Source organism: Oncorhynchus keta, chromosome 34, assembly GCF_023373465.1.
Source record: "Oncorhynchus keta strain PuntledgeMale-10-30-2019 chromosome 34, Oket_V2, whole genome shotgun sequence".
Lineage (NCBI taxonomy): Eukaryota > Metazoa > Chordata > Actinopteri > Salmoniformes > Salmonidae > Oncorhynchus > Oncorhynchus keta.
Genome location: NC_068454.1, coordinates 25,915,976 through 25,930,512, shown reverse-complemented (window position 1 = coordinate 25,930,512; position 14,537 = coordinate 25,915,976). Strand labels below are relative to the sequence as shown.

The 14,537-nt window shown below is 43.6% G+C and overlaps 1 protein-coding gene across 2 annotated transcripts in view; it reads right to left on the bottom strand.

The window, feature by feature from the left end:
* Nucleotides 1-14,537, bottom strand: part of LOC118366869 (pre-mRNA-splicing factor CWC22 homolog) — a 54,468-nt gene that overhangs the window by 31,195 nt on the left and 8,736 nt on the right. For both annotated transcript variants that reach the window (XM_035749663.2, XM_035749661.1), the window contains exons 3-10: nucleotides 13,279-13,538; nucleotides 12,229-12,284; nucleotides 11,970-12,059; nucleotides 11,462-11,704; nucleotides 7,777-7,905; nucleotides 7,482-7,650; nucleotides 7,110-7,299; nucleotides 6,698-6,904 (exon numbers count right to left, since the gene is read on the bottom strand). In XM_035749663.2, coding sequence (XP_035605556.1) covers nucleotides 6,698-6,904; nucleotides 7,110-7,299; nucleotides 7,482-7,650; nucleotides 7,777-7,905; nucleotides 11,462-11,704; nucleotides 11,970-12,059; nucleotides 12,229-12,284; nucleotides 13,279-13,538 — 1,344 coding nt within the window. The remainder of the gene's footprint in view (nucleotides 1-6,697; nucleotides 6,905-7,109; nucleotides 7,300-7,481; nucleotides 7,651-7,776; nucleotides 7,906-11,461; nucleotides 11,705-11,969; nucleotides 12,060-12,228; nucleotides 12,285-13,278; nucleotides 13,539-14,537) is intronic.

Sequence of the window (14,537 nt, the reverse complement as noted above, 5' to 3'; positions counted from 1 at the left end):
GGGATATGTAAAATATATCACTAGCCACTTTAAACAATTCTACCTAATATAATGTTTACATACCCTACATTATTCATCTCATATGTATACGTATATACTGTAGTCTATATCATCTACTGCATCTTTGTAATACATGTATCACTAGCCACTTTAACTATGCCACTTTGTTTACATACTCATCTCATGTATATACTGTACTCGATACCATCTACTGTATCTTGCCTATGCTGCTCTGTACCATCACTCATTCATATATCTTTATGTACATATTCTTTATCCCCCTACACTTGTGTGTATAAGGCAGTCGTTTTGGAATTGTTAGTTAGATTACTTGTTGGTTATTACTGCATTGTCGGAACGAGAAGCACAAGCATTTCGCTACCCTCGCATTAACATCTGCTAACCATGTGTATGTGACAAATCAAATTTGATTTGATTTCTGTTTTAGTTTCTGTCTATAGGCTGGGAGCAACAAAATGGAGTCGTAGTCAGAATTGCTGAAAGGGCGAGGGAAGGCTTTGTATGCGTCGCGGAAGTTAGTAGCAGCAATGATCCAGAGTTTTCCCAGCTACAATAAATGCAGCCTCAGGATATGTGGTTTCCAGTTTACATAGAGTCCAATGAAGTTCTTTCAGGGCCGCCGAGGTGTCTGCTTGGGGGGGGTATAAACGGCTGTGATTATAATCGAAGAGAATTCTCTTGGTAGATAATGCGGTCTGCATTTGATTGTAAGAAATTCTAGATCAGGTGAACTTGAGTTCTTGTATCTAGTTATGATCACACTCTGGAAGGCAACCCTTTCTCGGATTTAGTCTACCTTGTTGTCAAGAGACTGGACATTGGCGAGTAGTATACTCGGGAGCAGTGAGCCTGTCTACGGAGCCTGACCAGAAGACCACTCCGTCTGCCCCTTCTGTGGCGCTGTCGTTTTGGGTCGCGTACTGGGATCCGATCCATTGTCCTGAGTGGTGGTCCAAACAGAGGATCCGCTTTGGGGAAGTCGTATTCCTGGTCGTAATGTTGTTAAGTTGACGTTGCTCTTATATCCAATAGTTCTTTCCGGCTATATGTCATAAGACTTAAGATTTCCTGTGGTAACAGTGTATGAAATAATACCCCCAAAAAACAAAATACTGCATAGTTTCCTAAGAAAGCAAAGCGAACATCTCTGGCGGAACCATATCACACATGTTTAGTCACAATAATTTAGATTCTCCAAGCTCTGATGCTGCTGCTGGTCATTAGTAGCCTTCCAAACTTGCTAACTGCCTGGTACTCAGCACTCTATTGTTCATTTAATCACTATGACATAAATGCAAATGTATTAGAAAATCTAATCAAACACTTCATGAGAGCCCATGAGCTTTTGTTGCACAACATTTCTATAGGCTATGCAACTGCGGGAGAAAACAGAGTGACAGCCGCTAATAAAAAGAGGATTCCATCAGCTTTCTATAGGCTAGGCCTACTATATTTATTTCTCAACTTTCCTAATATTAAGTACATTGCTTATATTTCCAACAGGAGTAAAGCCTACGTGAAAATAAACCATGGGGAAAAGTGTCCTCCATTCGGTATTTAAGTGCATAGATGACGTGTATTTTTCCCCGTTGCTCCTGTTTCGAGACAGGTGTATGATAATGGTCCATTCTAAATTAAATGTCAGACATGATTTGGTATATATAAAGACAAGATTAAATCAAGAATAGTCTGATGGGTGACAATATTAGCCTATCACTTGTGAATTATATATTATCACTTGTGAATGATGCCCAGCATAAGGTCATAAACGATGCCTTTTTTGGGCAACTTTTTTGAATCAGTTGCACACTTTATTTTGAATAGCCTAGCCCATAGGCCTATACGTTTTAATAAGGTTTGTATCACAACTAAAGTAGCCAAATAACTTCTTAAAATGAAGCACATTAATTCGCTTTACACGGGGTGTAAAAGCCTAACTGGAATACACAAGCAGCGCGTGATTTTCAAGTTTGGGGAAGAGCTTACCAACATTTGAAGATAAATATTCTGATCTGTTGAGTCAGCCTCATATTGCTTTTACATTTTTTTTTATGCTAATGGATGTATTAATTTGGTATCTATCTATCGCATCCCACAACTATGTTTGAAATGTGTTCCTCGCATAGAATAGGTAGACTTTCCTACTACGGGGAAGCAGACTGACATAGGATAGTCCTTTTGCTGTTCGTACGCCTACTCATCTTGTTGGCTGACGAAATGTAAATGTGGACAATTCTTCCAATATCTTCAATTTGCACCTCGGAATTGGAGGACGTGCGCAGTTGCATCCCAATGTGTCTGTCTTCACTTGTAGCCTGTGAGAAAGACCAGATCACGTGACGGCGAGCAATGTAAGTCAGAGACGCTTCGGATTGCACAGCACACTCAGGGAGAAGGGCACAATGCAGCACTCTGGGCCACAAAAGGCATGGATTTTTTGGGGGTGAATTACAGCCACAAAAGGGATGCCACTGTGAAATTCAAGACATTATCAAGTGCTTGTCAAATTGGGAATGAGAGACTACTGGAGTGTGCACAGCCTGCCCAAAAAACAAAGCAGAGCTCATGTCTTTCAAGCAATGTTTTTCAAATCATCATTAGTCTCATCATGCAGCCTTACAACGTATTAAACATCTAAACATATAGCCTAACATTGGTAGTAGAACTAAAGGTACATTAATAACTCTAAATTAAGCATATAGGAGTACCTATTTCTTTGTTAACCACTCAAAACAGAATAGCCACGTGTGCACACACCTTCAAATCATTGAGAAAATATTTATATTTTATTCAGCTTTGTTCAATTGTATTCTTCATACTATAAAATAATGCCACGGAATTCTAAGCAAATCTTGTCTGCTAAATGAACTAGTGTAGCCCACAGCCATTTGGCATAGCCACATCAGGACAACTCATAGTATGCTATTCTGTTCTTCTGAAATAGACTACATTTTCCTCATATCATGCTTCTTTAGACCCGTCTAAAATAAATAATGGATTTATTGTGAAGGTGACTTTTTGTCTTGTAGGCTGTGTGTGGAAGCCAGCAGATGTTAAATGTGTTTATGTAAATTAACTGTCAATTACCGTGAGGACAACAGTTATTTCCTTGACAATCGCCGGCAGACGAAATTGTGACCGCCACAGCCCTAGGTGAGGACACTTTTTTTATAAAGTCTTGGCTGGTTAGGCCTAGAGTATTTGAAAGCCTGGGCCTACCTTACTCAGGATATCTTCTTGGTTGTAGTGATCCTCTAGGGGCAGCACTGACCCTACTAGGGACTCCCTACTAGAGGCCCCAGAGCAGTGGTTCTTAACCTTGGAGGTATTGAACCCCACCAGTTTCATATGCGCATTCACCAAACCCTTCTTAATTGGAAAAATAAAATATGATATTTTCAAATTCAAAACATAGGTATATATTTTACTGGTGCACAAAATGAACCATGCATCAACATCTCTTGTGTTCAAAGAACAAAATCATCAAAACATGATTTTCACACAAAAACCTAATAATGAATATTTACTGCAAATCAGTGTGACTTCTGCTGTTGCCTTTCAGAGACCAGTTCAGAAATGCGCGGCTTCACCTTGGCAAGTGCCACTCTCATGTCATTTTCGCAACAAAGTCTGTTCCTTTTCTTTGTTTTTATGTCCAGCATCCTCATAAAGGATTGCTCGCAAAGATATGTTGTAACAAACGGTATGAAAATCTCCAGAGCTTTCTTAGCAATAACAGGGTACGTTACCATTTGTTGACACCAAAACGTTGTTGTTCTGAAGAGTTGCTGTTGAACCTGGCTCTGCTGAATTTCAATGATTTCATCGAGGTATTCATCATTGACATCTGTTGTCTCAACACTAAACGTGAACGGCTGTCTCACCCATGCTGGATATGACTCTCTTGTAGGGAAGTATCCATCGAGAGACTTTGCAAGCTCATCTAAGTGCGTGGCAATTGCTTGCTTCAGTTCTGCGGGTACAGAAATGTCTCCGATTCCAGATACATCTTCGATCTTACTTACACAGTCATCCAGCAGGTGAAAGTGTGCGAAGTTATCATTCTCTGTTCGTCGTTTCCATAACGGTAGCTTTTTTTGAAAAGCCTTAAGGTTTTCCTCCGCTTCGATGATGTTGACTCCCCCGCCCTGCATCTTTTGATTGAGATGATTGAGAGCTGCGAAGATATCAGCCATGTATGCTAAAATGAGAATGAACTCAGAATTTTTTAAGCAATCTGCTGCATGACAATGTTGGTGCTCTTGCAAAAACAGGGCTAATTCCACACGCACGGCAAAAACATGATTCAGCACCTGTCCCCGGGATAAGCACTGAACGTTAGAATGGTACAGAAGTACCTTGAATTCAGAGCCCATTTCTTTACACAGCTCACTGAAGATGCGGTGCCTCAGAGCACTAGTTCGCACATAGTTCACGCATTCCACTACAATTTGTAATACTTCTACCAGTTTTGGAGGCAAGATTTTTGTTGCCAATGCATGCCTGTGCAGAATACAATGCATAACAATGATGTGTGGTGCATCGGCTTTCACTAGCGCACCAAAACCAGACTTTCTTCCCAGCATGACTGGAGCTCCGTCCGAACAAAATGCAGAAACCATATCTCACGAAAGTTTGTTGTCTTTAAAGAAGTCATCCACAAGTTTCTTCACATCGCCTTAGTTGTTGAGGCTTACAAAATAAAAAATCTTTATCACGGCGTCTTTCACATAGTGCACGAATACAGCAAGCTGGCTTAGATTGGAAACGTCTGTGGTCTCGTCGAGTTGAAGGCTGAATTTTGCCGGGCTTGAAATCAGATCTGCAACTACTTGAGCCAAGATGTCTTTGCTCATGTCCTCTATTCTGTCTCTGGTGTCATTTGAAAGAGGAATTTGGGATAACTTAACTTCAGCCTCTTTTCCCAGCATGATATTCGCCATCTTCAACACAGCTGGTTTTATGAGTGTTTCACCAATGGTGTGTGGTTTGCCCTGCTTTGCGATCAGGTAAGCAACTTCGTACGATGCTGTGAGGATCGGTTTGTTGATGGGTACAAAGCCGAGAACAGGCAGAGTAGCCTTTTCATCGAATCTGGCTCTCTTCACCTGAAATTCAGCGAGCGTTGTGTTCTTGTATTTTCCATCTCCATGCAGCTTAAGGAAGTATTCTCTTAGTTTTGCCGGTGCTAGACTAGAATTGCTCAACTTGGCATTGCAAATCATGCAGTTAGGACGCTGACTCCCATCACGTTCCGTTATACATGTGAATCCATATTGTACATATTCGTCCGACCACTTTCTTTTAATGCTCGACATAGTAAGTATGAAGGGATTCAAATATTAAGAAAGAAATCACAAGACGTACCATCACGACAGTCACAAGTCGACTACTGAGCGCACCAAATTCCCTGCAGCACAGATAGGCCAAGCGATGTAGCGTGATCACTTGCAGCCAATGATGGCCAAGCGGGGCGTGTCATCACTAATCATATGAGTCGGATGTGTGTCTTGACCTCCGCCGAACCCCTGAGACTGACTCACCGAACCCCTGGGGTTCGATCGAACCCAGGTTAAGAACCACTGCCCCAGAGTGACGCAGCGGCCTAAGACAATGCATCTCAGTGCTAGAGGTGTCACTACAGACACCCTGGTTCGAATCCAGGGTCTATCACAATCGGCCGTGATTGCGAATCCCAATATGGCACCCCACAATTGGTCCAGTGTTGTCCGGGTTTGACCTGTATAGCCCGTCATTCTTAACTGACTTTCCTAGTTAAATGAAAGTTAAATAAATGTTCTATACACAGGGCCACTCAGTGACCAGTTTATTTGGTACACCACCCCCCGTTCGCAAAAATGGTTCTATCCTACTGACAGTGAGTCACGTGGCCTGCTATATAAAGCAGGCAGACAGACAAAGGCATTCAGTTACTGCTTGATTAGAAACAAGTGACCTAAGCGACATGGTATGATCGTCGGTGCCAGGCACACCGTTTCTAGTATCTCAGAAACATCCGGCCTCCTAGGCTTTTCACGCAAGACAGTGTCTAGGGTTTACCGAGAATTGTGAGAAACAAAAAAACATCCAGTCAGTGGCAGTGCTGTGGCCAAAAACAGCTTGCTGATGAGAGGTCGAAGGCGAATGGCAAGAATAATGCAAGGTGACGGGCCACAAACAGGCAAATAACGGCGCAGTACAACAATGTGTGCAGAATGGTATCTTGGAATGCACAACTCGTCGGTCCTTGTCACAGATAGGCTATTGTATCAGACGACCACACTGGGTTCCAATCCTATCGACTAAAAACAGGAAGAGGCTCCAGTGGACACGCGATCACCAACACTGGATAATTGAGAAGTGGATAAACATTGCCTAGTCAGACAAATCCCGGTTCCTGTTGCGTCATGCTGATGGCAGAGTAAGGATTTGGAGTAAGCAGCACGAGTCCATGGCCCCATCATGCCTGGTGTCAACGGTATAGGCTGGTGGTGATGGTGTGGGGAAGGTTTTACTGGCACACGATAGGTCCCTTGATATCAATTGAGCAACGTTTGAACGCCACACCTTGTAGAATCTATGCCCTGAAGAATTCAGGCTGTTCTGGTTGCAAAGGGGGTCCAACCCGGTACCAGATAGGTGTACCTAATAAACATTATAATCTGTAGCATCTTACTGAGTATATCTTCTTGGTTGTAGTCATCCTCTAGGGGCAGCATGTGTGTGAACTGATCTTCTTCCTCCACCAGGTCAAGCCCCTCTGGGACGATAGGGTGGTCCTTAAACCCATCCTTCCTGATAGCAAACATCACTTCGATCATGTACTGCACCCGCTTGTCAATCTCTGACTCGTGAAGGATGTTGCGCAGCCGCTCGAAAATGGCTAAAAACAGAAGAGACAGTGTTTAAATTAGATAACAAGCGAAATGGGACGTAAGAACACCAGAGAAATAAAGAAATCCCTTGATTACTCTGAATGAGCTGTGATGGAGTGCTAAAAGGATTCTGTAGCTTTGATGGAACTAATGCTTCCTTCTCTCAAGCCTGTTCAAACAGTAAGAGCGGACGTGTTCTGTATAGCTATGTACCATTGATGCCCCTAGGGGAAACCTCCGTGAGTTTGAGGCCACACTCCTTGAGGAAGCTGATGGACACCTCCACGCTGTCGTCAGTAGGTCTCTCCAGGAGCAAAGTCAACATCTCCAGACACAAGACCTCATGGGCCACGTTCTGATTGACGAGATGAGCAACAAACTTTGATGCCGTGAGACATTGTGCCTGAAAAACAAGAATACAAAATGTATTAGAAAGAGTTAAACAGCTGAGCTCTGAATTTCTCCATAATATGTATCAAAGTTATATGTATAAATGAGGCAGGAGTGACTGAAGTAGCTGAAGCAGTCACAGTGTCTTCCCATCACATCATTATGTCAAAACTAAACGAGGCGGCAGCTAGTCACCTTGTCGTTCCTCCGGTAGCCCTTGCGGAAGTTAAGGATGAGTCTCTTGAGGATGAGCTCTCCTATCTGAGGGAACTTGGAGTTGATGATGGCTACCACAGCAGCATAGACGTGGGTGAAGGTGGCCGAAGCACTCTGGGCCTGCAGGGTGGACCTGGCCAGTAGACCTCTGGAGAATGGACACGGACATACACACATTAGTGAGCTGCACTTAAAAATGACTTTACCCAAATAATCCATGTCTCAAAGCTAAAGAGTAATACATTTGATTGATAAATCAAGCTGGAGCCATTACCTGCCCCTAACAATGTTCTCCTGCAGCAGCTCCTGAATGATCATGGCGATGTTGGACACATTCACCTTGTTGATCAGACCGTTGATGGACTTCTTCAGAGCCTCCCAGCTCATACGCTGGTACGCCAGACTGGAAACAGGAGAAAAATCATCCTTATCAATCAAATGTATTCATGAAGCCATTTTTACATCAGCAGTCAAAAAGTGGTTATACAGTAACGCAGCCTTTCAGCCGCATGCGGAGTCGACTCATTTCAGAATGGTGATTGCAGCATGGATGTGTGCAACCAAGTAATAACAGTACATGCTAACAGCACATTTCTACAACACACTTTCCATGAAGCAGAACATATTTCAAATTCAATGCATCCTAAAATGTCAGTACCTACACCAGACTACCGCCAAACAAATTCTAATTTTTAACAATTTCAGCCTGGTTAGACATATCTGCTTTTCCCACGATAAATAAATATATACAATTGAAGTCGGAAGGTTACATACACCTTAGCCAAATACATTTAAACATTTAAACACAGTATCACAATTACTGACATTTAATCGTTTAATAATTCCCCGTCTTAGGTCAATTAGGAACACCACTTTATTTTAAGAATGTGAAATGTCAGAATAATATTAGAGAATGATTCATTTCAGCTTTAATTTCTTTCATCACATTACCAGTGGATCAGACGTTTACATACACTCAATTAGTATTTGGTAGCATTGCATTTAAATTGGTTAACTTGGGTCAAATGTTTCGGGTAGCCTTCCACAAGCGTCCAACAATAAGTTGGGTGAATTTTGGCCCATTCCTCCTGACAGAGCTGGTGTAACTGAGTCAGGTTTGTAGGCCTCCTTGCTCGGACACATTTTCAGTTCTGCCCACAAATTTTCTATAGGATTGAGGTTAGGGCTTTGCCATGGCCACTCCAATACCTTGACTTTGTAATCCTGAAGCCATTTTACCACAACTTTGGAAGTATGATTGGGGTCATTGTCCATTTGGAAGACCAAGCGGCCACGCTTTAAATTCCCGACTGATGTCTTGAGATGTTCATTCAATATATCCACATAATTTTCTACCCCATGATGCCACCTATTTTGTGACGTGCACCAGTCCCTCCTGCAGCAAAGCACCCCCACAACATGATGCTGCCACCTCCGTGCTTCACATTTGGAATGGTGTTCTTCAGGCTAGCGAGCCTCCCCCTTAAACCTCCAATCTTTGTCCCCATGTGCAGTTGTAAACCGTAGTCTGGCTTCTTATGGCGGTTTTATAGCGGTGGCTTCTTCCTTGCTGAGGGGCCTTTCAGGTTATGTCGATATAAAACTTGATTAACTGTGGAAATAGATACGTTTGTACCCTGCAGCATCTTCACAAAGTCCTTTGCTGTTGTTCTGGGATTGATTTTCACTTTACACACCAAAGTACACATCTCTAGGAGAAAGAACGAGTCACCTTCCTGAGTGGTATGACGGCTGCATGGTCCCATGGTGTTTATACTTGCGTACTATTGTTTGTACAGGTGAACGTGGTACCTTCATGCGTTTGGAAATTGCTCCCAGGATGAACCAGACTTGTGGTCTACAATTATTTTTCTGAGATCTTGGCTGATTTCTTTAGATTTTTCCCATGATGTCAAGCAAAGAGGCACTGAGTTTGAAGGTGGGCCCTGAAATACATCCACAGGTACACCTCCAATTGACTCAAATGAGGTCAATCAGAAGCTTCTAAAGCCATGACATAATTTTCTGAAAATGTTCAAGCCGTTTAAAGGCAGTCAACTTAGTGTATGCAAACTTCTGACCCACTGGAATTGTGATACAGTGAATTATAAGTTAAATAAACTGTCTGTAAACAATTGTTGAAAAAATTACTTGTGTCATGCACAAAGTAGATATCCTAAAAGACTTGCCAAAACCATAGTTTGTGGAGTGGTTGAAAAACAAGTTTTAATGACTCCAACCTAAGTGTATTGAACGCCGCAGCCCGTCTGGTGTTCAACCTTCCCAAGTTCTCTCACGTCACCCCGCTCCTCCGCTCTCTCCACTGGCTTCCAGTTGAAGCTCGCATCCGCTACAAGACCATGGTGCTTGCCTACGGAGCTGTGAGGGGAACAGCACCTCAGTACCTCCCGGCTCTGATCAGGCCCTACACCCAAACAAGGGCACTGCGTTCATCCACCTCTGGCCTGCTCGCCTCCCTACCACTGAGGAAGTACAGTTCCCGCTCAGCCCAGTCAAAACTGTTCGCTGCTCTGGCCCCCCAATGGTGGAACAAACTCCCTCACGACGCCAGGACAGCGGAGTCAATCACCACCTTCCGGAGACACCTGAAACCCCACCTCTTTAAGGAATACCTAGGATAGGATAAGTAATCCTTCTCACTCCCCCCCCCCCTAAAAGATTTAGATGCACTATTGTAAAGTGGCTGTTCCACTGGATGTCATAAGGTGAATGCACCAATTTGTAAGTCGCTCTGGATAAGAGCGTCTGCTAAATGACTTAAATGTAATGTAAATGTGTATGTAAACTTCTGACTTCAACTGTACGTGATATATGTATATTGATGCTTTATTCAGGGACCCTAGAGTAGGCTCATAGCGTACCTGTGTGTATGTATGTGCGTCTGTGGACGTGCTGTGTGTGTGTGTGTGTGTATGTGCGTCTGTGGACGTGCTGTGTGGTGCGTGCTGTGTGTGTGTGTGTGTATGTATGTGCGCCTGTGGCGTGCTGTGTGTGTGTGTGTGTGTGTGTGTGTGTATGTATGTGCGACGTGCTGTGTGTGTGTGTGTGTGTGTGTGCGTGTGTGTATGTATGTGCGTCTGTGGACGTGCTGTGTGTGTGTGTGTGTGTGTGTGTGTGTGTGTGTGTGTGTGTGTGTGTGTGTGTGTGTGTGTGTGTGTGTGTGTGTTAGTTTGTGCTTGAAGGCTCTGTGAGGAAAGAAGGATAGCAGGCCAGGCTAACTCCTTCATTGCCCTGCTCTGCTCCAGAAGATCTCAGTGAACCAGTCACTACTTCATTATCTTCGCCACCTTCTCTGCGTCCCAAATATCACCCTATTCCCAATATTGTGCGATACTCCTGACCAGGGCCCAAGGCACTGATGAAAAGTAGTGCACTACATAGGGAGTTGGGTGCTATTTGGGACGCAGCCCTCGTCTCAGGGTACTCGGACTTAAGGCGCCAAAATGCTATTCCAAGAAATGACAGGAAGGTGACTGAAAACATCTTGAGCTACAGATAGTCTGTCTGAAATAGCATCCAGGTCCATATATAATACAATCCAGTGATTCCCTATATAGCACTACGTAGGGATTAGGGTGCCATTTCGGACACAAACATAGATATTCACGCCGCTCTCAGAGTCAGCTGTTCATTTTAGCCTCTTGCTTCAACACCTTGCTGCCGCCAGACCAAATGATTATCTATTGTGTTGCCATCAACTTATTAGACAGTATGTTAGAAGAACTTCATTTACAGCATTCTTTTATATTAGAAATATGATGTTTCTTTCTTTGATTGTAGTCCTGAGTGTGACTTCACCATCCATGAGTATTTGTTCTGTGATGACAGGCAGATATAGAATCCATAGAATGGACAAAGCCCCTCAGACCACAGCAATCTAAATGGGAATGTCCATTCTAATAATTATATTTCTAGGTTCAGACAACAGCTTAACACACCTGCTCTTGTCAGTGATCTGGGCCTGCATCATGCGCAGTTTGGCCGGGGGGATGTAAGCTCCACCAGTCCTGGTCAGGATAGGGTCCAGTTCCTCCTTCTTCTTCTTCACTGGTGGTTCCTCTGTAGCAGGGTCTTTCTTGGCAGGGGAGGGCGACCGGCCTCTCCTCCTGAACTCAGCCTCTCTGTCACGACTTGACTGGCGCTCGTAGTATCGGTCCCTGTTACGATCATCCTCCCTTGACCTGTGGTTGAGGCAAGGACAGGTCAATATATCAATACTGTAGTGATCTTTTTAAGAATGGGGCTAGGGCTAGTCTAAATGTAGTCTACCCTAAATTAGCTGTAAACATGATACAGATCAATCATATTTAGAAAGCCCTTTTTACATTCATCACAAAGTACTTTAGAGTAACTTAGGCCCCAAAGAACTAGCAGAAGTGGCAAGGAAATACCTCCACAGAAGGAAACCTCAAGTGGAAGCGGGCAGACTGTGCCGCGTTTTCGTACCTGCCATAACCTCCTCCTCCACCGTAGCGCCGGCCCCTCTCCTGACTTCTGGAACGGGACCTAGAGCAGGAACTGCGGCGATCACCATCCCTGGAACAATGAGAAACAGCTGTAGGGTTGCAAAATTAGAGACTTTCCCAACGTTCCCAGGTTCTTCATAAATACCAGTTGAAGGATTCCCGGAATCAGGAGGGAAGCCCTGGAGAGTAAGGGATGACCTATAGCTCTTATCTGCAGGTTAACAGCGATAGTCACTCACCTGTCATCTGGGGTGGGGCTCCTGCCTCTGTTCGCACTCTGGTCATCTGGACCACGCTGGAACACAAAATGTCAAAATCCCCCATCCGGTCAGTGTTGACCAACATTGCCACAGCGCAAACTTTTGTAATCGCATAACGTTAACAGTATGTACGAAAATCAGTTTGGAGGGTTTGTTTCCCGGACAGTCGGACACAGATGAAACATAGTCCTCAACTGAAAAGCATGGTCAATAAAGAATCTCCACTGGGCAGTATACCATATTTCACGATACACCGGTAGTGACACAAGGACCGGTTTGGGTTTTTAATTAACCTTCTATAATGGTAATTGAATGTACTTGAATGTCTGGTTTATTAAATGTGATATGCCGTCCCCATGTGTAACATCCATTTTTATAGTTTACTTTGGTACTTCAGTCAACTCTCTCGCTTTCAACACAGACCTAGAACCCGCCCTGTCATTCAAGGAGCATATTTTAAACTGATTATACGGTCCCCTAGGACACACAACACTTTGATTCCTACCCTGTCACTATAACTCCTGCCTGGCATTTTCATTCATTGTCATGTCAAACACTGTATTCAAATTATAGAATTAGATGAATCATTATATTGCCATGATTCCAAAAGTTAACTTAAGTGGTTGGTTCTAAATCGCAAGTGAAATCACAATTGCAACATTTGGCAAAAAATAAGGCATAGATTGGGCTGTACGATATGGGTAAACAAAGTGGCAGTGTGGAAATGATCTCAAATGAGCACAGGAAATGCAGAAATGTATTAAAATAATTTGGGGTTGAAAGCATAACACAATCAGAATAGAGAAAGAAACCACTTAGAATGTATGTGTTGCCACACCAGGGTAAGACACTACTCATAAAGCACATTTAAAACTTCTATTTTTCAAAAACATAAAATTGTTGTTTTTTTATACAGTGATACAATATTTTGGCCATAACGCCCAGCCCTAGCTGAAAGTATTTTTGGGGTGCAGGATTACTTTCCAAACTGGCAAACGGGCCACGAATGTGGCTGAGTCAGTCACTCACCATGATCTGTGCCACGCTGCTCTTCATCCTGCAGCCTACTGCCTCATCACTGCTCCCATCATCAGAGCCGCTGGACTCATCTTCCTCCTGGCTGACACTGGCACTGGATGGGGCCCTACTACCCCTGGTGGCTTTGGAGCTGGCTACTCCTGGACTGGCCACTCCAGGACTGCCGAGAACTATGGGGGCCTCTGAGCTGGCTCTGGGACCTTTGGGTCCAGGACTGGCTGCAGGGCTATCTGCCCCCTCTGTAGCTTCCACTGCAGAAAAAACAAAGTTTGGTTAATAAGTGTATTTTACTACGCAGTTCTACGTGATATTGTAGGACAGGGTGGAATGTTGTCCAAAATGACAGTTTTTTCTTGGAGACAAAGTGCATTCAGAAAGTACTCAGACACTTGCATTTTAACACATTTTATTACATTACAGCCTTATTCTAAAATTGATTAAATTGTTTATTTCCCCTTCATCAATCTTCACACAATTCGCCCCTAATGACAAAGCAAAACCGGTTTAGAAATTGTTGCAAATTAAAAATAAAAACCTGGAATATCACATAAGTATTCAGACCCCTTACTCAGTACTTTGTTGAAGCAACTCACCTTGGCAGCGATAACAGGCTTGAGTTTACTCCATGTGTAACTCTGTGTTGTCTGTTCACACTGCTACTTTATCTTGGCCACCACAAATCTTCTAAAGGTGAAATAAAAAAAATAAATAAACTTTGTTGAAGCAACTTTGGCAGCGATAACAGGCTTGAGTCTTCTTGGGTATGACGCTACAAGCTTGGCACACCTGTATTTGGGGAGTTTCTCCAATTCTTCTCTGCAGAACCTCTCAAGCTCTGTCAGGTTGGATGGGGAGCGTTGCTGCACAGCTATTTTCAGGTCTCTCCAGAGATGTTTGATCGGGTTCAAGTCCGGGCTCTGGCTGGGCCACTCAAGGACATTCAGAGACTTGTCCTGAAGCCACTGCTGTGTTGTTCAGGATCATTGTCCTGTTGGAAGGTGAACTTTCACCCCAGCCTGGGGCAGGTTTTTAAATCAAGGATCTCTCTGTACTTTGCTCCGTTCATATTTCCCTCAATCCTGACTAGTCTCCCAGTCCCTGCCACTGAAAAACATCCCGACAGCATAATGCTGCCACCACCATGCTTCACTGTAGGGATGGTGCCAGGTTTCCCCCAGAAGTGACGGTTGGCGTTCAGGCCAGAGTGTTAAATCTTGGTTTCATCAGCCCAGAGAATCTTGTTTATAATG